Source organism: Petaurus breviceps, unplaced genomic scaffold, assembly GCF_028583685.1.
Source record: "Petaurus breviceps papuanus isolate PSGF00001 unplaced genomic scaffold, PetGlider_PUasm1.0 126, whole genome shotgun sequence".
NCBI lineage: Eukaryota > Metazoa > Chordata > Mammalia > Diprotodontia > Petauridae > Petaurus > Petaurus breviceps.
The window spans coordinates 29,066,342-29,091,214 of NW_027185655.1; the positions used below are offsets into that span (position 1 = coordinate 29,066,342).

The window sequence follows — 24,873 nt, forward strand, 5'->3', positions numbered from 1 at the left end:
TCTGTCTCTCTCTCTCTCTCTCTCTCTCACACACACACACACACACACACACACTCTCCAAATCTCACTTCTGAATTTCTGTATTTCGGGGAGGGGAGGGGGAGGAATACCATTCTGTACAGCACCATTCTCCTAGCCTCCAAAGTTCTCAACCTCCTCCTTATATTCATTTGAAACTATTCTCTTTTTAAAAGATACAAGAAAGAAAGAATTACAAACATTTTCCCCCAGCACCTCAAGGGTATACCCTCACCTATATTCACTCTCTCTCAGTTTCTGGAGTGAGTGTGCTCAGGCTTAACATAGTTTCTATATAGCATTGGTCCCACCACGTTCACATCCAAATGTGGCACTGATGCTAGATGAGTCTGTGTCTCTGCTAGCGATGGACCAGGGCCCAAAGGTTGATACTTACTCTGGATTTTGTGAAAATGCTCTCTTGGTTTTTCTCCTTACTGTCTGACCATTCCTTAAGTCATCTTTGTTGAATTATCATTCATATCACATCCCCTAACTGTAAGTGCTCTCCAAGGTTCTGTCCAGGGCCTCTTTCTCTCCTCTACTGATATCCTGCCTCTCAGTTACTCCATCAGCTCTCATGGATTTAATTATCATCTATGCAGAATGACTCTTAGATAAATATATTCAGTCTTACTTTCTCTACTGCACTTCAGTACCTCATCACAAAATGCCTCTGACATTTGGAACTGGATGTACTGTAGGCATCTCAAACCCAACATGTTCAAAATTGAACTAATTACCTTTCTCTGTAAACACTTCTCTCTTCCAAATTTCCCTATTTCTATTTGAAAAATGTTAGCCACTCATGGAGGTTTTTTATGTTCACCTGGGCTGTCTAATGCAGCTCACAGGGAGGAATTGATAGGTATCTCTGAAATCGTGCCCACTTCTAAGACTGATTTTTGCCTGGAGAGGGGCCATGAGAACTGCTACTGTTTTGAGAAAGAGGAGTACTTACAATTATCTGCCCTGCTAACTATTTCTCATCTAGGGATGATTTTTTTTTATTCAAAGCAACAAAGCTTCTAGCTTTGCTGATTGCTATTCCTTAAAGAGAAAGGGAGAGGTATCCCCAAGCTTACATCTATAGACTTTAGTCATTCCCATCTAATATTGGTTATACAAAAGACCATCATAAATGGTAAATTGTGAGCAAACTGAGATTAGAATATTACAGAAAACAGAGTGAATTCGCTTTCCCACTGGTAGCCAGATATCTCAGTTCAACCAAGAGAAAGACACTGATTTCATCCAAAGGAAATTCCTCAAAATGTCTAAAGAAATCAGCTGAAAAATCAGGAACATATGAGGATCAAGCTTTCCCCTACATTTCTGTATTCCAAACTCTGTCCCTCTCTCTACATGTCTGGAGTTTATCCCTAAAGTGAGTGTGGAATCCTGCATGTCCTCTCTCAAAACAGGAATGAAGAATATATCTTCTCTCTAAAGCTCTCCAGACAATTACCCCCTTTTCAGGTGTCATCTCATCATCATTCTCTCCATCAGTCCAGAATCACTTCTGAGTAGTGGCATGCAAAACAACTCAGGTTTCAAATCCAAGTGACATATTGAGAGCATCCACTTATTAGTCATCCATGTTCTTTACTTTGGTGTTTTCCTAGACACCTTTCTCTACTCTCAATCAGATGCAAAGTCTTGCTGTTTCTGCTTCCACACCATACCTCGTATTTGTTACCTTCTCTTTACTCACATAGGCACTACTCTGGTTGAGACCCTTAGTCCCTCTCACCTGGACTACTTCAGTACCCACCTAATTGGTCTCCCTGCCTCCAATTTCTCCTTTCTCCAATCTATCCTTGACACAGCTACCAAAGCGGTTTTCCTCAAGAACAGTTCTGACCACGGCACTTTCCTACTCAAAAAATTGCAGTGGCTTCCTACGGACTCCAGGATCAATGCTGTTTCACTTTTATCTTATTCTTTTTAAACTTCCATTTTCAGATTTTATAATGTAAATAATGATTAGTATAGTAACACATGTATATAACATATAAATAAATACGTATCGGAGATACATGCACAAAATGTTTTTACTGATGCACAATCTAAAAATTTGGAGACCACTGCTATACACTGTTCTTTTAAATTTTTTCATCTGTTCCCTTTCCCTAGTCATCTGCTCAGCATGCTTTATGCCAAGTTTCATAGATCCATGGTAATTAAATCTAATTATAAAGCATTCAAATGTCACCCTTTTGCAAAAGCAGCAATGATGGATTGGAAGGAAGTAGGCCAAAAAGCAGAGATAAGAAAAAGTTGCTGTGTGGCAAACTGTGAGCTCCAGCCCACTGGGGCAAACCCATATGAGCACTAAACTCTAAAAAGAAACTGGAATACAAAAACAGAGCTACTTTACGGTAGCTTCACAGTTATGATCCAATCTGGGTTCATATTCCCACGTCTTATTTACTAGCTATGAAATCCTGGGCAATTCTTTTGTTTATTTATCTAAACAAGGATAACAATACTGGCAATTTAACCCTGGTTCAAGACACACACTGGTACCTGGCACACACTGGCTGTGTGGCCCTGGGTAAGTCCCTTAACCTCTCAGAGCTTTAGGCAACTCCCTAGACCAAAAGTTGTGGAGAAAGTACCTAACCCCACTGGAAGAAGGAATTCCCTGGAAGCTCTCTTCACCAATGAAATCAGAGGTTCAGACCCTATCCATCCCCTAATACTGGCAGTATTTGCTCCTTAGAACTAGATTTTGTAAACTTTTAAAGGAAATTTTTTGTAAATTTTTATTTTTTTAATTTAATATTTTATGTTTTTTCCCAATGACATGTAAAAACTATTTTACCATTCATTGGTTTGTTTGTTTTTTTTACATTTTTGAGTTCTAAATTCTGCCTCTCCCTTTCTCCCCTCTCCCCTATTGAAAAGGCAAGCAATTTGATATAGGCTATTATGTGATAGAGGTTTTACACACACACACACACACACACACACACACACACACACACACACACATATATATATATACATACACACACATATCAGAGAGAGAGACACACAGAGACAGACAGACAGGTGGGAGGATCCTATATATTTTAGACATGCAAAACATATTTCCATGTTACTCATGTTGTGAAAGAAAACACAGACAAAAAAAGAAAAATAAAGAAAAGGCATACTTTGGTCTGCATTCAGACTCCATCAGTTTTTCTCTGAAGATAGATAACATTTTTCATCATAAAGGCCTTACAATTGTCTTGAGTCATTGTATTGTTGCAGATAGCTAAGTCATTCACAGCTGATCATTATACAATATTGCTGTTACTATATAAATGTTCTGCTCATTTCATTTTGCATCAATTCATTTAAGTCTTTTCAGGTTTTTCTGAGAGCGTCCTTCTTATCATTTCTTATAGCATCACAATCTTATTCTGTAACAACCATAAACAATTATTTAGTTAGCCATTCCCCACATGATAGACATCCTCTCAATTTCTAATTCTTTGCTACTACTAAAAGAGCTGCTATAAATATTTTTTGTACACATAGGTCCTTTTCCTTTTTGTTGCTTATCTCTTTGGGATATAGACCTAGTAACTGTGGTATAGCTTGGTCAAAAGGTAAGCATGGTTTTATAGCTCTTTAGGAATAGTTCCAAATGGCCCTACAGAATGGTTGAATCAGTCAGTATACCACTTTGTAAACTTTTAAAGTGCTACACTGAGAATTGTTAGGCACACAGAATTACAGAGATGGAAGGGACCACTGGAAGGGTCTATCCACTCATATTAGATATGAATAAACAAAACAAGAGAGATTCAATGAAATGACCAGAGGCACTAATTGAATTAATGATATAGGAAGGAATAGAATGTCTCCCAACACCCAGTCTGGTGTTCATCCTATTTCACCGTTTCCCTTGATTCATATCCCTCTGAACTGAATTCAAATACAGCCTTGCCCATTTTCTCCACTTGCCTGATCAAATGGGCTCCCCAAACTCAGCATAGTACCTAAACATGATCCCCTTCAACAAATGACTTCTGATGACTTCTCATTCTGGCAACTCCCAGGAGGGTGGTGTTCCAGATTCCTAGCATTACAGCTTTGTGATATCAACATCTATACAACCAACATTTAAAAAAAAAAAAATACAAAAAGTTAGATGACACAATTCCGTCAATGGAAGAGAAAGGCCCCGAAGACCTTTACATGCTTCTAGGACTGACCCATTGTTGGCTCATCAAAAAAGTCAGTCAACCAAGGTTCACATCAGATTGCCTAAGCTCAATGTATTTAACAATAGTGAATAATTCACTGAATTTTAAGACAGGGAAGTGTATTCCTTGACCAATTTGATGGGCTCTCTAATTAGTTTCTAGGGAAGTAAGCCTTTGGGGAATTTGAAGGGCACATGGACTGTGGGCATAACTATTTGTTCTGTAGAAAGAATAGGAGAGGGTTACTTCTTGGATTTCTGTGACGGGGGCTATTATCAAGATGATTTGTCATTCGGGACCCCTGAAGCTAGATTCCAGTTGGATTCTGTTAGCCTGTAAAAGAGCCTTATAGAGTCCATAGAACAAAATCAGATTGTATTCCCTCCTCCCACCCCACTTTTCCTTTTGTTTTTTTTTCCTCCCCCATTTCAAGGACAAATCAGAATTCACTTAGCAGAGTGGGCCTATGTTCTAAAGAGAAGTCCACTGCTTCTTTTCTATAATAATCACCAGAATTTATATAGTTCTTTAAGGTATGCAAAGTACTTCATAAGCAAAACCATATCTCATTTGGTCTCAAGTTTAATGAGATAGAGAAAGGCAGTTTCTCTGACCCAGGGGGTATCTCCAGTCTCTGAAGCATTCTCACCAAGGAGACAAAGAGAATACCCACATTCTCCATGGACAGCCCATCTGATGCCCCTAAGGCTTACTGACCTGGAAACTCATTTTAAATTCCAAATTTTATACTCCCTAGATATAATTATTTCCTATCTTAATTCATCATCTCATGGTGGTAAATTTAGTAAGGGGTAGGGGGAAGAAGGGGAGAGCACCCAATTGATTTTTTTCCACATTGGTAGTTCCATTTTATTGTATATGTCACCTTTGGAATAGTTTAGAAACATCCTTCAATTTCAGTAGTTACTTTTGAACTCTAGTCCACCTTCATTCTCTTTGTAGAAACACAGCTTGTGAAAGACAACTACAATGACAAAGTCTACCCAAAATAAGATTTCCATAGCTATGAATGTAAACATTTCCATTTTGATTACTACTTCTGTAATGGTAGATTATTGTTCAAGTAAAGCAGTCTCTATCATTTTAACTTCTCAAACACAGGCTTTGCAACCAGAGTAGATAAAGATATAGTTGTTTGGTCTCTCTTCATTCTTTGAGTGTTTACTTGTCTTGGAAATCTTTCCAGAAATACAAAACCACAAAGTAGAACAATGTACGTCATGCATCACAGTAAATGGCATGTCATCTCCTTAAAAAAGCAGCAGTGATATTCATAAAAATTATGGGGAGCGAGAAGAAGTTAATACTGGATTTTATACTAACTTAAATACTAAAAAAAATTCACATTTCAACATATAAACAGAAAAGATTATATATGAAATTTTGAACTTAAGTACAGTTTGCTTTTTAAGTATTTATTAAACATAGTAGGACTAACACTGTCCCATTTGTCTGTCTCCTTCTGTATGTCCTAATGTTCTCTTAAATGTTTTATTAATGTTATTTCTTTTTATTCCCTACTCCTCACCTTGAAGGTCTCTCATAACAAATAAGAGTAAAAAAAATGAACACATTTGCTATGTCTGAAAATGTGTGTCTCATTCTGAAGAAATGAGAAGCATGCTTCAGTATCAACCTTCTGGAGTCATGATTGGTCACTATTCTGATCAGAATTCTAGAGTGTAAGCCGCTTCCCATGATTTTCCCATGATACTGATGCATGTTGTTGAGTAAACTCTTACTATATTTACTCTGCACCAGATCAAGTAACTCTTTCTAGGTTTCTCTGAGTTGGCCATATCCATCTATTGTTAAGGCACGTGGCTCTTCTGATACTGCATTAGATAATTATAATTATCTATTTATATAATATAATTTTATATATATATATAATTAACTTTGGTCATCTTTGCTAATCTGATGGGTGAGATGGAACCTCAGAGTTGTTACAATATTAATTTCTCTTGTTATTAGTGATTTGCTATATTTTTTCATATGGTTCTAGCATTTCTTCTTTTGAAAATGGTTCATAGTCTTAAACCATTTCTCTGTTGTGGAATGGATGTTGTTCTTATACATTTGTATCAGTTTTATATATATATACACACACACACATATAATGTATGTACACACAAATATATATGTATATAAGGAACCTATTCAAATTTATAAGAGCCATTTGCCAATTGATAAATGGTCAAAGATATGGTCTCAAGGCAGTTCTCAAGGAAGATATCCAAGCTATCTAGCTGTTCCATCATTTCAGTCATGTTTGACTCTTCATAACCCCTTCTGGGGTTTTCTTGGCAAAGACACAAGAATGGTTTATCATTTCCTTCTCCAAAGCTTTCTATAGTCATATGAAAAATATGCTCAAATCACTAAAAATTAGAGAAATGCAAATTAAAGCAACTCTGAGGCTCTATTTCATACCCTTAAGATTAGCAAAGTTAAAGACAAAAAAGAAAATGAAGGGCGGCTAGGTGGTGCAGTGAACAGAGGACCAGCCCTGGAGTCAGAAGGACCCGAGTTCAATGTGGCCTCAGACACTTAACACTTACTAGCTGTGTGACCTTGGGCAAGTCACTTAACCCCAATTGCCCTGCCTTCCCCCCTCAAAAAAAAAAAGAAAATGACAAATGTTGGAGATGTTGTAGGAAAACAGACACATCAATGCACTATTTGTGGTCTAGACATTTTTTAAAGCAATTTGAAATTATGCCTCGAAATCTGGTGAATTGCATTTAACCTTTTGTCCAGAGATAGTATTACTAGGTCTATGCCCCAAAAGACCAAAAAGAAAGAGTAAAAGTCTTAAATATGTACTAAAATATTAGCAATAGTTCTTTTCTGGTATTTAAAGAAAACCAAAAACTAAAACTAAGAAGGATATCTATCAACAGGGGGTTGAACAAATTATGATATATAAATGATTTAATAATAGAATACTATTATGCTGTAAGAAATGATGAACAGGATCATTTAGAGATTACTGGGAAGATTTGTATGAACTGATATAGAATGAAGTAAACAGAACCTATAAAACAGTTTATACTATAAAATAAATATTTAAAAAGTGAATAATTTTAAAAGACATGAATTTTAATAAAAATGCAATGATTAACCAACATTCCAGAAAAAACAATGATGAACACTATCTACTTTCTGAAAGATAATAAAGAATGAGAAATGAATTTTTGAACATGGTCAATGGGAAATTTGATTTGCTTGACTATGCTTTTTATTGTTATTATTGTTATTATAAGGGTTTTTTCTTTTTTCTTTTTCCTTCAAAGAGGGGAGGCTGAGAAAAAGAGTTGGGCAGTAGGAAAAAATGGTCTGCAATGAAAGCTGGGAAACAATCTTTACAGCAAATATCTCTAATAAAGGCCTCATTTCACAAATATTTAGATAATTGGGTCAAATTTACAAGAATACAAACCATTCCCCAACTGATAAATGAATGGTCAAAGGATATGAACACAAAGTTTTCAGATGAAGTAATCAAAACTATTTATGGTCATATGAAGAAATGCTCTAAATTACTACTGATTAGAGAAATGCACATTAAAATAACTGAGGCAACACTTCATACCCATCAGACTGGTTGATATGACAGAAAAGGAAAATGATAAATGTTGTAGAGGATATGGTGGGACACTAATGCAACGTTAGTGGAGTTGTGAATTGATCCAACCATTCTGCAGAGCAATTTGGAAATATGCCCAAAGGGCAACCCAACTGTGTACACCCTTTGATCCAGCAATACCACTATTAGGTCTGTATCCCAAAGAGATCATTCTAAAAAAGGAAAAGGAGCTACATGTACAAAAATATTTATAAGCAGCTCTTTCTGTGGTGGCAAAAAATTGGAAACTGAGGGGATGCCCATCAATTGGGGAATGGCTGAACAAGTTGTGGTACATGTATGTAATGGAATACTATTGTTCCACAAGAAATGATGAGCAGGCAGATTTCAGAAAAATTGGGAAAGATGTACATGAACTGATGCAAAGTGAAATTAACAGAATCAGAAGAACACAGTACACAGTAACAACATTATTTGATGATCAGCTATAAATAACTTAGTTCCTCTCTTCAATACAATGATCCAAGACAGTTACAAAGGACTTATAATGGAAAATGCTATCCTCATCCAGAGAAAGAACTGATGGACTCTCAATGCAGATCAAAGCATACTATTTTCACTTTATTTTTTTCACAGTTTCTTTTTTCCTTTTGGTCTGTTTCTTCTTTCACAACTATGACTAATATGGAAATGTTCTACATGACTGCACATATATAACCCATATCAAACTGTGAGAGGAGGGAAGAAGAAAGAAAAATTTGGAACTCAAAACTTTCTAAAAACGAATGCTAAAAATTGACTTTACATAATTTGAAAAAATAAAATACTATAAAAATGCTTTGTAATTTAAAAAATTATTTTAAAACTATAAAAACATATACATCTTGTATATCAGACCTTTATTAGATTTGCTACAAATACTTTCCCATATAACTAGCCCTTCTAATTCTGACTGCTTTGATTTTACTTTTGCGATGGCTTTTCAATTTTATATAATCAAAATTATCCATTTTTATTTTCTATGATCATCTCTATCCTTCATTTAGTCAAAAAATCCCCCCTTCTATCCATAATTCCAATAGTGCCTTCTCTTCTTACTGTAGGAGAAATGTCTACCATAGTCCACTGCCATGTGGGATGGTCTAATTCTTTTCTTTAAAAGGTGCTAGGACCACATTACCAATTACGACCGTCATCGTAGGTGCAGAAAGGTTTCCTGGTAGTTTAGTTTCAATTTGTTTATATGACCTTTTCAAATTAGACCATCTATCCATTTCTAGCTTGCTGTGGTATATAATGAAAGATGTTTGCTTAAATTTAATTTCTGTCAGACTATTTTTTTTAGTGTTCATAACAGCCTTTATTTAATAGTGAGTCATGATGCCAGTAGTTGGTGTCCTTCAATTTATCAAGTACAAGGCTATATGTGTGATTGTTTTGTGGTCTTTATTATCTAATCTATTCCACTGATCATCTCTTTTATTTTTTAACTAGAACCGAATAATTTCATCACTTACCGCTTTTCAGTTTGAAATCTGCTTTAATTTTCAAGTCCTTCAAAAATTTTATTTCTAGTACCAAAAATTAGTATTTGCTAGTTTGGTATGGTACTAAATCTATAAATTAAATAGTATTATAATTTTTATATTAGCAGACCATCAGAGTACAATTAATAGCACTATTTGTTTTCCTTTATTTCTGTAGTTTCTTATTATTGTATTCAAGGAACTACCACGTATATCTTGGTAGATGGACTCCCAGATTATTTCATACATTTTGCAATTATTTTGGATGGGATTTCTTTTTCTCTCTCTTCCTGCTAGGTCCTATTAGTTATCAGTAGACAAGCTGATGATTGTGGTGGGTTTATTTCCTATCCTGCTACTTGAAATGATCAAGAATGATTCTGCATTATCTTCTTATTGATTCTATGTACAAATAACTGACTTTGTCCTGTAATTCCTTAAGTCATAGGTCTCTTGTCTCTAAACTTAGTTCAGAATTCAGCTGGCCTGTAATGGGTTATGTCCAGTTCTCTTGCTAATTACTGTTCTATTCTTGCCTCAAGGAATTTTGATAACCTTGGGGGATACGACTTGCCATAATGGAGTCTTGTCTAGTATCTTTACAGCACCAAGCTATCCTTCAAGGACATCTGGTTTGTTGTCTAAAAAGTCTGGTCCATTGTCTCTAAACCTTGCAGCTGGGCTCAATTAAGACTTGTTAGTCACAAGAGGAAAGAAGAGGGTTGTTGCTGGCCTCTCATTACCAAACTTCCAACCAATCATGTCATTTCCCACACCTCAGCTATATAACCAATCATGTTTCCCTAAGATGTAACCTACCCTGTACTATTCTTTATTCTATGCTTATAAAAATGAGTTACAACTTCAATTATGGGTCTTTGGCCAAACACTGGGGCATCCATTGACCCTTTTATTGACAAATAGCATAATAAATAAATGATATCTTGCTTAGAGAAATATGCCTCAGTTTACTTTTTTGTTCAATTTAATGTATAACATACTTTATTGAAGTATTAAAACATTTCAGTTAATGTTTTAGTTGAAGCTCCTGGATTCTCTAAGTAAACTATCCTACTTGGCAAATAGTTAATAATTAATGATGAAGAGAAACAAAACCAAGAATATCAGGGCTACAAGATGATACTTATAGTCACAAATCCTCAACATGGGTCAATGAGTGAGTAGCCAAAGGTCATTGTTTTCTCCAGTGCAGCCTGGTCCACTGCAAGGGTTGATACCAAAAATCATCCTACACCTACCTAGTATTTCCTAGTTCATAGGCCAAGACTCTCCAACCCCCAAATCTCTTCTCTCTCTCTCTCTCTCTCTCTGTCTCTCTGTGTCTCTCTCTGTGTCTCTCTCTGTCTCTGTCTCTGTCTCTCTCTGTCTTTCTCTCTGTCTCTGTCTCTCTGTCTCTGTCTCTCTCTGTCTCTGTCTCTCTCTGTCTCTCTCTCTCTGTCTGTCTCTCTGTCTCTCTCTGTCTCTCTCTCTGTCTCTCTCTCTCTCTCTGTCTCTCTGTCTCTCTCTCTCTCTCTCTCTCTCTCTCTCTCTCTCTCTCTCTCTCTCTCTCTCTCTCTCTCTCTCTCTCTCTCTCTCTCTCTCTCTCTCTCTCTCTCTCTCTCTCTCTCTCTCCCTCCCTCTCTCTCTCTCTCTCTGTCTCTCTCAGGGATTTCCTCCCACCATATATATTCAGGACCTGGGTATACAGTTTCATCTCCCTCACTGATTCAGCTGAGCCCAGCTTTCCAGCTTCTCTATTATCCATGATGGTTCTCAATCAGAGAAGCCCACCCAGGTGAACAGCTATAACACCTTGAACTTGGCTCATTTGTACGTTGCTGACCACAAAACTCTATCTGCATCTAAATTTTTTGCTCCAAGTGCAAGGTAAGCAAGGATGGTTTTCGATGCCTACATGGGGTAGGGCCCTAGGAAAAAAAAACAGCCCAGCCTACAGGACAGAGCCCTAGGAAGTATTAACTCTTTCCACAATCATATCAAGGAAAGGTCCATTTATTCTCATGTTTTCCAGCACCTTCAATAAAAATAAGGTTTGTAGTTTTCAAAAGCTTTTTTCTGGCACATATATAATCATGTGATTTTTATTTTTTTTATATGGTCACTGAAAAAAACAGGGATTTCTTCAGTAAATGTCTGCCAGTGAAATCAAGTGAAGAGATTTTTCAAGTTCAGTAATGCTGGTGGACTTCCAAGGGTAAAATAATACTGTTTTTCTCTCCTCTGTTAAGAGGAAACCATTGTCGCTAAATCTCCCCGGTATACTTCCTACATCCAGCCAAACAAAAGGAGCGACGGCTGTGGTTCTGAGTTCAAAATTGTATGTGTTCCCTTGCTGGGTTATCTTGGCCTGGAGGAAAGAACATAGATAGAATGAGTTATCCTGGAGTATGCCTGTGCCTATGGTGTGATCACTACTGTACTGCTACGGTCAATGTCAGAGGATTTCTGGGTAATTACCACTGGATAACCCCTAGTCATACATTCATGCACTTTTTGCTTCAGACATTTGCAGAAACATATGATATGATTCATTAAGGGTTGAAGAAAATGCTGATTAAAACAAGAAATTCAGCTGCCTGCCCTTCATACATAGATTATCCCAAAACCTTCACTAAGAGGTTATTCCAGCACTACAACATCATTAGGAGGGGTAGCATTCTACATCAGATGAAAGAGAGCCTGGGAAGTTTCAGTGACTTGTAGTAAGATCACATGACAAACAAAGCCTTTGGAAAAATGGAGACTCAATTTGACTTCTTGATGGATTAACCAGTGCTCTCCTTTTCACCATTGTGGGTTATAGAATATAGTTGAGTAAAATTACTAGCTAGACACTAGGCTGTCATCAGAGCCATTTGAATCCTTCCCCACCAGGCATGTTTGGTATTCCTAGGAAGCACCCCACTCTCCCCTGCTGTATGCTGACAGCATTTCAGATTGGAGATTTTCTCTTCTCAAGACTTACGACTTGATGCTGAGGGGAGAATTGGACAGAAAGGACCTGGGCTCCAGAGTTGCTTGATCTTTATGACACCGCAAAGGACACATCTGTTGCCTCTTTGCAGAAGACTCGTCTCTTTCCTCAACAGGAAGAAAGATTGGTGGGTTTATGAAAACCAAAAAACACCACCACAAAAAATGTTCCCTCCTAAAAAGGACTTAATTTAATAAGCATCATGGTTTAGTGAAGAGAAGGATAAAGGTTGTTAAAAAAAAAAAAAGTCCAAATGAGAGAAGACAAGAATAAAACTGGTTTGAAAAGATTCTTCTCCCCCATGACATCCTTTTCACTCTCTCCTCAATCCAAAGGCCTGAGGATTCCAAGACTAAATACTTTTCTAACTCCATAATTCTTTTGCTCTTTTGGGATGGATCCAAGTGGATGGCACTCCCCACCTTTCCCTTATATTTTGGTTCTGATATGAAAGGGGAAGATAATTTTAAGGAATATAAGCTTTGTAAGTAAAGATGAAATCCGTTCCAAAGGTTAATTATTCCTCCTTCAAAAAGAAGCAAGAATAAATCCATATATATATATATATGTATGTATATATATATATATAAGTTTAACCTTATAAATCAAGCATCAAGCATTTATTAAGTGATTGCTGTGTGCCAGGCTTATCAGTTTAGGATTTCTACACAGAGTAGGGCAGAAATGTATATCAGTGGAAAAATTTGAATGGTAACATTTTCTATAAAAACAATAAAAATCAACAAATTAATTAATGGGCCTCTACACACATTGTAATAAAATGGGTATTTTCTGAGTCAAAGGTAGGCAGACATGTTTCACTGTCATTGAGAAATTTAAAATGTAGACCATTCCATCTTTGGTTTGCAGTAAATTTTGATAGAGGTTTTTTTTTTTTTTTAAATTTTTGCTTTTTGGAGGGCAATTGGGATTAAGTGACTTTCCCAAGGTCACACGACTAGTTTTTTATGTTAAGTGTCTGAGGCCAAATTGAACTCAGGTCTTCCTGACTCCAGGGGGAGTTTTTATGATTAAGCCATTGAGGAAGCCAAAAATTAGGGAGCAAAACAAGCACGCCCCACTAACCACCCCTCTAGATGTACATAACCGGCAAACTGGGGACAACCTAAAACACATATTCTCCTGTCACATTTACATGGGCTCTAGTGCCCATCTTCCTGGGCACTCCTTTGTTTAGAGAATCACTCCCCACTCCAGGGAGTAGCTCTCTTTCCTATGACACTGGGGACCCTAAAGAGTCCCTTCCCTGCAGGAATGCCCAGTCCCTGATGCCTGCTATGGAGGGATGTGCTGCCTCCCCCCTTTCCAAGGGAGGAACATGCTGTGATGCCCATGACGTGCCCTTTCTCCTAGGAAGAAAAAGGTCTAGAGGACATCTCCTCTTGGGCTCATAACAATACTAATAATGATGATGATGATGATGATATCTAACATTTATATAGAGCTTATTATGTGCCAGGCATAAAACATTAAATCCTTATAACAACCCTGGGAAGTAGGTGCTAATAATATCCCCAATTTACAGATAAAGAAATGGAGGCTAACAGAGGTTAAGTGACTTGCCCAGGGTCACACTAGTGTACAAGAACAGATCTGGACTTAAGTCTTCAACTCCAGGCCTGGCACTCTATCTCCTGTGCCATCTCACCACCTAAAAAGGTCCCTCAAAGGCTCTGTCTCAATGGTAGAAAGTGGTCCAAGAGCCCCACAAACTCATCCCCAGGCAATCCAAGAACAGCATCTTTCCTCAGAGGACCCTGTCCCTACCTATTCCTTATCCCTAAAATGGCCCACAAGGGACCTGCAGCCTCCCTCTCTTCTCTTCCCCTGGGCCAAGGAAGCACACGCCCCCCTACAGGTACTCTAGGGCAAAAGCCTACTTGCCACTCCTCAGTTATGGCTCTGCTGTGGAGGAGGGGCCACCTTTCTCTAAAGGTAACCTCAATATCCCTTCAGGAACTTTAAGGTGGGTACTCACAGTGATCTGTGCCTTCTCCAGCCCCACAGCATCCTTCAGGGAGGACAGGAAGTGGTAGTTAGTGGGGCTTGAGAGCTGGCCACCAGCTGTCAGGTCAAAGGAGATGACGCAGCTTTGTCTTGTGCACTGGCCACACCTTTTCAGCAGTTCCACCACTGGCTCCTTGTAGAGAGGGGCTGCCTGTCCTGCCTTCACTACCAAGTGTTCAGTCCTATAAGAGCACACGGGCTCCAGAGAGCTCCACCGGTGTACTTTCACCTGGAAAAGACACCTTCAGTCATTAGTTATATTTAGGACCATCATATGTTAAGACTGACAAATGTTTCTATAGCTTCTTAAAGTTTACATACTCTCACATTTTTTACTATGCTGTGGATGTACAATCATCATCACTTTTCAGTAAAAGAGACTGACGGTCAGAGGACTTTCCTAGTGCCACATCTAAGTGTTAGAGGTGGGACGTGAACCAAGATTTTCCCTGAGCCCAAGTCCAGCAATCTTATTACACTCCATGCTGCCTCATGCTCTGATGGGAAGCTACCCTGGTACCCTAACCAAGGTTTTTTTCCACAATTACATCATCAATATAAGAGAACATTAGATATCATTGTGAAGCTGAAAAATCTCACCATGACATCATTTATGACACTGTTCCTGTGGAATTGGCTGGCTCTGAAACATTCCAATTATCATCATATTTCTGCAGAATTAGTCAACGACCTTAAGTCTGTATCTTTCCAATTTTGCCCAACCAAAGTATTCTGGGAGTCCTCCCAGTTCCTGTCTCTTTATTCTGTGGAGCTCATCCTCCCTCTGTGGTTCATTTCTGGAATAAGGATCAGGACCAAACTGATTTAAAAAAAAAAATCCATAAGCAGTTACCTTGAGAGTAACAACCACTGAATTTTAATGGTGATATTGCCAAAAAAGGAACTAACAGGTATATGTAAGCATATTCAAATTTCAAACAAATATAGTCATGGCCCTCATAAGATTCTTAGGAGAGAAACATGCAACTTAACAGCCCTTAACCCACCTAAGTAGAAAAGAAAAAGTGGGGGAGGTGAAAAATTACCCTGATGCCATTTTATCTGGTTTTTGTTTGGCTAGTTTTGGGGGGTACAGATCCATAATCTCCTTGAGAAAGGAGATCCCAAGAGGAAATCCCCTTTAACAATGCAAACCTGAAAATGCTCTGAGAACGGTGGGGTCTTAAGAGAGTAACCTTAGAGCGCTGAGAAATTAAGTGACTTCCCAGGGTCACACAGTCAGCATGGGTGAAAGATGGATCCAACTGTAAGATTTTAACACTTGTGCCTATTAAATTTCGCCCAAAACTGTAGGTATAGATTCCTTTCCATCTAGATTTTTTTCTCATATTTCTCATATTACTCTCTAAGAAGCAGGACATAGACACAAAGCTAAAAGGGGTCTCACAGGTATCCAATGCCTCCACTTAAAGATGAGAAAACTGACTTCCAGGGCGATAAAGCAAAAAGGATCACCCAAGAAGAAAATGTCAAAGGGGAGTCTGAACTCAGGTCATCCTGACTCCCAGGCCAGCTCTCCATCTACTGCCCCTTGTGGCTTCTCTTAACATTTAATATTTAAAATAAATTGGTTTCCTGATGACATCTACATCTTGCCTTAGGGAATACTTTGGCTTATTCAAGGGATGAGGAAAGAGTCAGGATATAATGAAAGTTAATCACACCATCAGTACCACCTCTGAACCAAGAGGGAGGTTAATGAGGGTAGGTCTGTCCCAGAAGACAATTGTGTTCACCAAATAAAAAATCCCAGCAAGGGCATTTTGTCAACAAGCAGGAGTCAGTACTTATGGCCCCCAAAGGCCATAGCACGCCTGCTGAAAACGAAGGAGCCCAGAGCAGCTGCCCATACTCAATGGCCTCCTCTACAATACTGTAAACTGACAATTATCCATGCTAATGGGAGCCCAGGGAGTACACAGGCAGATGAAACAGACTGTCTTTATTTTTAGCTACAAGTTTGAACTTCTCCAGTCTGTTCTTGGGTCAGAGCTGCTAAGGCAGAAAAAAAGACTGGTGCTGCCTTTCCCCTGCTTCCCTCTCTTCTTTAAGTGGAAAAATGCCCCAAAGGCAGGGGGCAAGAAGAAGGACTTGGGCACACCTGAAACTGGGAAATCAGACCAGAAATTCCTGAAAGTTAGTGATTATTCTCCTAGATCCAAAGCTGAGACAGCGAGAACTTCCCACTTTCCCACCCCTCCATTCATCCATTCACCATCCAGTTTGGAACTGCTAGGGACTGACTCTTGTTTTCTTGGTGGAAATTATATCTGTTATGCTGAAGATGCTAAGTAATTATTTTTTAATATTCATATGTGCATTCCCTCCTTCTTACCTCTCCCACCCTTCACGCTCCCATTGACAAAGCAAGAAAAGCAAAATCCTTGTTACAAACATACAGTCAAGTAAAGAAAATTGCTGCACTGGTCATGTCAAAAAAAATTATGAGTCCATCATCTCTTGTCAAGAGGTAGGTAATATGCTTAGTAATTTTAACATCATAAAATCAGAGCAATCAGGCTCTGTAAGATAACTCTCAGGGCACTGAAGAGAATGATCAAAGAAAACCTGGGGAAGACTCAGAGCTGGGAATCTTGGATCATGAGAAACATAGGTCTCTAGGCTGTGTCAGTCATGTTTCTTCTGGAAATGAGTCAAGAGCTAAAGATGTCCCTCTCAAATAAGACACTGAGATTTGTGGGCAACCAGAAATGAAGAGCAGATTTTGAAACTGGAGACAAGAAGTTCGTTTATGGCTCTTAAAGGTGACGATGTAAAACCCTGGACAAAGGCAGTATCAGTTCTAAGGCCTACACAACCTTTGACAATCAATTCAATTAAACTCAACATTTAATAATCATTTATTATGTGCCAGGCCCTGAGCTGGTACCAAAGGTACAAAGATAAAAGTGAAACAGTCCCTATCTTCAAAGAGCTTATACTATTCTGACCCAGGTGCTGACTTAGAACAACAACTGTGAAGAATTCACAATCTACTTTATGTACAAAAATATGTACAAAAACATTTATGGCATCTATTTTTAGAGTGACAAAGAACTGGAAACTAATGTTGTGCCCATCAACTTGGGAAATGAATAAAACCATAGTTAGGGAATGCAATGGAAACCTGGGCAGAATTGCATGAACTGATGTCAACTGAAGCAAACAGAATCAGAAAATCAAATTACACAAACAACTTTTAAAAACTTAACCAGTCGTGATTCCAGAGAATAATGAAAAATATTTCCTGGTAATCATGAAAGCAATCTGGTACTTGCTTAAAAAGAGAGTGGTGCATCAGGGGAATAGAGTAGGTACACAATACACAGTAGGAAATGACCATAGCAATCTAGTGTTTGGTCAACAAAAATATCCAAACTTTTGGGGCCAGAGCTCACCATATGACAAAAATTGCAGGGAAAATTGGAAAGCAGTTTGGCAGAAACTAGGGATGGATCAACATCTCACACCATATATCAAGATAAGGTCAAAATGGATAAATGATTTAGACATAAAGGGTAATAACAAAAATTAGGGGGCCATGGAAATACATAGTTGTTAGACCTATGGATAAGGGAAGAGTTTATGACCAAACAAGAAATAGAGAAGATCACATGACCTAAAATGGATAATTTTAATTACATAAAAATTAAAAAGTTTTAATGCAGCCAAAATTCGAAGGAAAGGAGGAAACTAGGGAAAAAAATTACGCAACTTTCTCTGATAAAAGCCTCATTTCTCAAATAGAAACTGAGCCAAATTTATAAAAATAAAAGCCATTCCCCCAATTGATAAATCGTCAAAGGATATGAACAGGCAGATTTCAGAAGAAAAAAATTAAAACTATCAACAGGCATATGAAAAAGTGTCCTAAACCACTACTGATTACAGAAATGTAAATCAAAACAACTCTGAGTTACCATTTCACACTTATCAGACTGGTTAACGTGACAGAAAAGGAAATTTACAGAGCAATCAAGCTCTGTAAATTAACTCTCAGGGCACTGAAGAGAATGATCAAAGAAAATTCCAAAATGACAAATTTTGGAGGTGATATGGAAAAATAGTGACACTAATTCATTGCTGGTAGAGCTGTGGACCAGTCTAATCATTCTAAAGAACAATTTGGAGCTATGCCCAAGGGGCTATACAACTATGTATACCTTTTGGCCCAGTGATACCATTACTAGGTCTGTATCCCAAAGACATCAAATAAAAGGGGGAAAAGGACCTATTTGTACAAAAATATTCATAGGAAGCTATTGTTGTGGTGGGAAGAAATTGGAAATTGAGGGAATGCCCATCAATGGCTGAATAAGTTTGTAGTGTATGATTGTGATAGAATATTATTGTGCTATAAAACATGAAGAGCAAGATAGTGTCAGAAAAAACTTGCGAAGTCTCATATGAACTGATCCAGAGTGAAGTGCGCAGAACCAGGACAAGATTGCAGCAGGGCTAATACTGAAATACATTTTGCATGACTTTACATGTATAACCGATATAAAATTGCTTGCCTTCTCAAGGAGTGGAGAAGAGGTAAAAGGGAGAGAATTTGGAACTCAAAATTTTTAAAAATGAATGTTAAAATTTGTTTACATGTAACTGGGACATAGTCAATGAAATAAAGGAAAAAAAATATATATATACATATGTATTTTTTAAAATATGCTCCCCCCCACCTCCTGACAGAGGAGATGAGGGCTAAATGCAGGATGAGACACATTCTTAGATATAACTAATGTGGGAATATGTTTTGCTTGGTTATTCTTGATTTGTTATAAATGTTTTGTTTTGTTTTTGGTTGGCTGTGAGAGTAGAGAAATAAGAGGAAGAAAAAAACCACTAGCTATTGAAAAAAAAATGTTTTTTAAGAATGTCTGGCTTACAGATGGGCTGAAATAGCCTCAATAAGAGGAAGATGAATAAGATTCAGGCAATCTACCTGGAAAGAGCAAAAGGCCAGGCCCATAGAACTTTTGGTGATGAATACAGAGTCACAGAAGAGTAAAAAAAAAATATATATATATATATCTACAAAGTCAATGCAAGAGGGCCTGAGGCTAAAGGAGGTAGCGCTCTTTAGGGCCAGATAAGGAAGCAGTTTCCTCCTCCCAGAAGGAAGCCAAACATAGCTCAAAGTCAACAGTGTTGACATGGGAGTTGATATCCAAAAAGAAAGGTTTTAAAAAAAAAACAATAGGGGCGGCTAGGTGATGCAGTGAGTAAGAGTGCTGGCCCCGCAGTTGGGAGGACCCAGGATCGGTTCCAGCCTCAGATACTTAACACCCACACAAAATAACTGGCCGTGTAACCCTGGGCAAGTTACTTAAATCCAATTGCTTTAAAAACAACAAAACCGACCTGGCAGAAATGCCACCTTCCCAAAACTACTGTGGGCTCAAAAATCTAGCACACCCTATTCAATTCCAGAGAGGAAAAGGAACCGGGGTTAAAGTATCCCCAAAGCTCTGCTAATCAAGTCAGTCTGTGGTTAGGCTCTATCCTAAAGAAACCTGTGCTTAATTTTAAAACTCATTCATTTTCATTTACTTTCCTGGAAAAAAAAATTCCTTTTGAAAAATTCTAACCAAGTCATGGGGAAAAGGAATCTTAGTCATAATAGAAATAGGGAGGAGGAAGAGGAAATGGGAACAACCATTGGACCAGTTACCACACCCCATGCCTAGACTCTGGTGCTGCCAAGTTTCCTGCCCTCCATCTCACGACCATCACCATCATACCCAGGAGAAGGACTGAGGGAGATTCTCAGGGAGATAAGGCCAAGATGAAAAATAAACAGAGATCAGCATAGTTATCTGCTAAACATGTCCCTCCAAAGCCAGGACCCAACTACTAAAAAGCACCTACAAAAAAGGCAGAGAAGTAACCCAATGGGGAAAAAGAAGAAAACTGACTTTAGTAAGGATATAAACACCCTGAAGAAAACAAAGAAGCCAAAACAGCAAAGGCATGGAAAGCGGATGGTGCTGGAGAGTTATGTGAATTTTTTATAAATGTGGGCTTCTCATGATTAGTCAGTTTGAAATATTTTTTAAATCAAGTTTCATAAAAATGCAGAATTCTGTTTTACTTTTTTTTTTAAAGCTATGCTACTAGCAAACAAAGCTTTCCAGCTTTTTGAGGATGTCTCAGAAGTGAGGCTGAAATGGGTGGGGATTTCTTCCTCTCCTACTTTTTGAGAGCATGCACATGTACATTCCATAGATCCAAAGGAATGAAAATTGATATTGCCAGCCCGTCTGCCAGAAATTAACAATTTTTACTTCCCCTTCTCTGTCTGCCATTAGCATTGACCTGACTTCTCCAATTACAGGGGTCTAACATTCCCTTTACTTCCCCACCTCTCAAAACAATCTGGTCTTCAATAATGGCTCCAAGATAGACTCCCCTACAGACATGAAGTTCTCTGTATGTCAGGGATCTTTTTTTCCAGTGAAGAATTCTGCAGTTTTCTTTTGGTTTCCTCAAAGTCAGGGTCGGTCTGTGAAAAGCTGTGTAATGACCTAAGGTCAATATAAGGGTGTCCATATATGAGTAAAATATAGGGGGATCTCCTCTCTGCCTTCACCAGTAACCTTTTGGAATATGAACTGATCACTGTATTGATTAGAGTTCACAATTTTTTCAAAAGAGTTCATTTTTATAATATTACTAGCTGTGTGACACTGGGTAAGTCAATGACTTGTCTGCCTCAGTTTCCTCACCTGTAAAACAGGGAAAATAACAGCAGCTGTCTTTCAGACACTACACTGTTGTTACTATAACCAGAATCTATTTCTCGGCTGCTATATCACACTGACTCATACAGAGACCATTAGGAGCCTCAGACCTTTTATCAGATGAATTGCCATCTAACCACACCCCCTCTTAATCTCACCCACCTGAATTTGATTTTTTGGATCCAATTGTAAGATTTTAACATTTGTGCCTATTAAATTTCACCCAAAACTGTAGGTATAGTTTCCTTTCCATCTAGATTTTTTTTCTCATATTAAGCTTTAGAAGAAAAAAAAAGAAAAATTCAAAGCTCCATTTCTGCCATTCCATCAGTGCAGGAAGCACAAATAATCAAAGAAGAGGCATTTCATAGAGACTCTCTTGCCATTGCTATTGCTGAATTGTTTTCAATTCTTCATGATCTCATTTAGGGTTTTCTTGGAAAAGATATTGTTGTAATTTGACATTCATTTCCTTCTCCAGTCTCTGGTCAGAAACTCAATATTGACAGAGGTGTCTGAAGACCTTTCTGTAGAACATAAACTGGACAACGTCCTAAGCCAAGACGACAGACACTGATTTCTTGTTCCCTTTTGTCCTTCTGCCTTTCTCTAACCAAAAAGCTATGGAACTCACAGTAAGCACCATCCTGTAGTCCAAGTGGAGGTCTGAGACACCATAGATATAAAACACACCGTCATCTTCAAAGCCAATTGGCAACAGTGGGGAAAAGAAATGCTGAGCAAAGTAATGAAGCATTTTCCATTTGCCTCCATACTCTGAAAAGGAAAAAAGAAAAAGGAGTAAAAAAGGGGGCTGCAACAAACCCTAGGGGATTTGCTCAACCAAATGGAAGACACAATACAAATGAGAAGCTCAAAGCAAAAGAAAGATTTTTTTTGTTTTTTAGATTTTCACTAGATTCCTTACATGGTACCAGATTGGGACTCAATGTTCCACTTAACCAAATATTGTTTGTAAATCACATATTTGGAACTCATAATACAATTTCTAATGGCAGTCATGGTACATGTGGTGGTTAGATTCCCAGGCTAATATTTAACCCACTTGATACAAGAAGTATAGTTCTATACCAACAGGATCATGGGACTAGATCTGGAAGGGACTATGGAGATCCTATAGTCTGACTCTCTCACTTCATGAGGAAATCGAGGCCCAGGGAGGGAAGCTTGCACAAGGAGTAACAAAGTTTTCAATTATCCTCCCTCTCTCTAGAGACTGTTACAGACAAGAGTATATTTATAGGGAAATTCAGAATTTCCAATCTGTTACAATCTGGCCCAAAAGGAAAATGACAAAAGCTGGAAAAGCTGTGGAAAAACAGGTACATTAAAGCACTGTTGGTGGGGCTGTGAACTGGAGCTATGCCCCAAAATTTACTAAACTGCGTATACCTTTTGACTCAGCAATAATACCACGACTAGGTGTATTCCTCAAAGAGCTAAAAGAATGAGCAAAAGGACCCATATGTACAAAATATTTATGCTATCTTTTTGTGGTGGCAAATAATTGGAAAATATGGGGGCACCCATGAATTGGACAATGGCTAAACAGATCATGACATATGAGTATAATAGAATACTACTATGCTATAAGAAATAATTAAGGGGACAGTCTCAAAGAAAGGATGTGAGGAAAAGAAAGGATGTGAGCTGGGTCATAAGGAAACCAAGGGATGAAGTGAGGAAGATGGGAAAGTCAGTACAAGAGTACAGAAATGAGACTTAAAGTACTGTGTGTTGGAAACACTGAGGACACCAATATAGCGGGAATAGAGTGAGTAGAGAGAGAATAAGATTTCAAAGAGAAGAAGGGGTCAAGCTGTGAAGAGATTTAAATGCCAAAGAGATGAGTTTTGATCTTAGAGGTAATGGAGAACATTGGTCAGATCTAAGCTTTAGGAAAAATCATTTTGGTAGCTATTGAAGGTTAGAATAGAGAGGGAAGAGGGTTTGTACAGTAGGGAACCAATGGGATATCGGGAAGCAAGGAGGTGAGGTGACTGAGGTGAGGTGGGAATAAAGCAGAGTATGTCCCCTGTCACCACCACAACTGCATCCTCCTCTCTCCCAACCACACCTTCTAGAGTGAGAATGCCAGAGGGATGAGTGCCAGTGAGGACTGAGAGATGGAGCTGGAACTATTGTATTCTATGAATGAAAAACATAAATGTTTCAAAGAACTAAAGCTTTTGTTTCAATATAGGATTGGTGAAAATGTTGATTCCCCCAGTCTTAATTTAAGTTTCTTGGAGAGAAACAGCTCCATAAACAACTCCAATCATATATACATATGCATTTCAAAAAACTATGCCTTTATTAAGATTATAAAAGGAGGGGGAAGCTAGGTGGCACCTGAACCTGAGTTCAAATCTGGCCTCAGACACTTAACACAAAAACTAGTCCTGTGACCTTGGGCAAGTCACTTAACTCCAATTGCCCTCCCAAAAAAGCAAAAAAAAAAAAAAAAGAATATGAAAGGATATAGGAACATTAGCAAGCAATCATACGTGATTAAAGTCAGGGATGTGCGTCCAAGGGTCTGTGGACACTTTTTTTCAATAGTATTAAATAGTCATCTGCAAAGCTGCTAAGCTACTGCAAAAAGTTGGACTTAATCTTGAAAATGTTAAACACACACACACACGGAGTCTGAATTTGACAAGGACAATATAGAACAGTTCAAGTAGATGTATCTAACTGTTAATTTTATGACATCAATAAATAATATTATTTCAGCAGAAACTCCCACTACAGCTCTACTCCAATGTAAGGGGGGGGGGAAGATTTTTTTTTAAAGCCAGTTTTTAAAAACCCAGGAATGGAAGCCAGGAGACAAATCAGATGACAAAAAGGAACTTGCACAAGTCTGTAACAGAGTTGATATAGTTAAACATTTAAGACAAACTGTTCCAAAGATGATGAATAATGAAAGGAAACTGATAAAACAAAATACCACCTTTTTTTGTTCAGAGAGGGGAAGGCAAGGCAATTGGGGTTAAGTGACTCGTCCAAGTTCACATGGCTAGTTCATTGTCAAGTGTCTGAGGTTGGATTTGAACTCAGGTCCTCCTGACTCCAAGGCTGATGGTTTATTCACTGTGCCACCTAGCTGTCCCCAAAATATCACCTTTTAATGCAGTAAACTGGCAGCAACATCCTTCTTTCTGCACTCTTTTCTTGACTGTAGTGACAATTTATAAAACCTAAGTTTTGGTAAGTCTCTTAATTGATTCAATGTTTGATGCCACAAATTCATGCAGAGATGGCTTGGCCTTTCATTATTCTCACCAATTTGACTCAATGGAAGGTCAAACCTGCTACCAGGAGGGGTTGGGGTGTTTCCAGGAGCCTATTAAGTTTTATACATTGTCAAATACAGAGACAAGTAAATACTTCTACATAATCAATGCTAATAAATACAATCTTATGCTAGAGTGTGAGATTTTAAGGGAATGTAAAACCAATTAAAAGAAATCTGCTTGTAAAGCAAACTCTTTTTAAGTTTTCACCCCAATGGAGTAAAGTAAGAAGAGGTAACGTATTTAGTAACATGATCCATGTTAACAGGTCTGTCACTTTACTTAAAGTCTTTGAGTTGTTACTTTTCTTCATTTACTCATGTTTAAATTGATTCAGAGAAAGTTAGTGGTTGAATAGCATTTCATCTTAGATAGTTCACATCTGTATTTAATTATCTCCCTACTACCAC

At 38.0% G+C, this 24,873-nt stretch overlaps 1 protein-coding gene across 1 annotated transcript in view; it reads right to left on the minus strand.

The window, feature by feature from the left end:
* Positions 1-11,353: 11,353 nt before the first annotated feature.
* MANBA (mannosidase beta) overlaps positions 11,354-24,873 on the minus strand; it is a 122,642-nt gene continuing 109,122 nt past the window's right edge. The window contains exons 14-16 of the mRNA XM_069098617.1: positions 21,778-21,920; positions 14,351-14,608; positions 11,354-11,724 (exon numbers count right to left, since the gene is read on the minus strand). Coding sequence (XP_068954718.1) covers positions 11,500-11,724; positions 14,351-14,608; positions 21,778-21,920 — 626 coding nt within the window. The 3' untranslated portion in view covers positions 11,354-11,499. The remainder of the gene's footprint in view (positions 11,725-14,350; positions 14,609-21,777; positions 21,921-24,873) is intronic.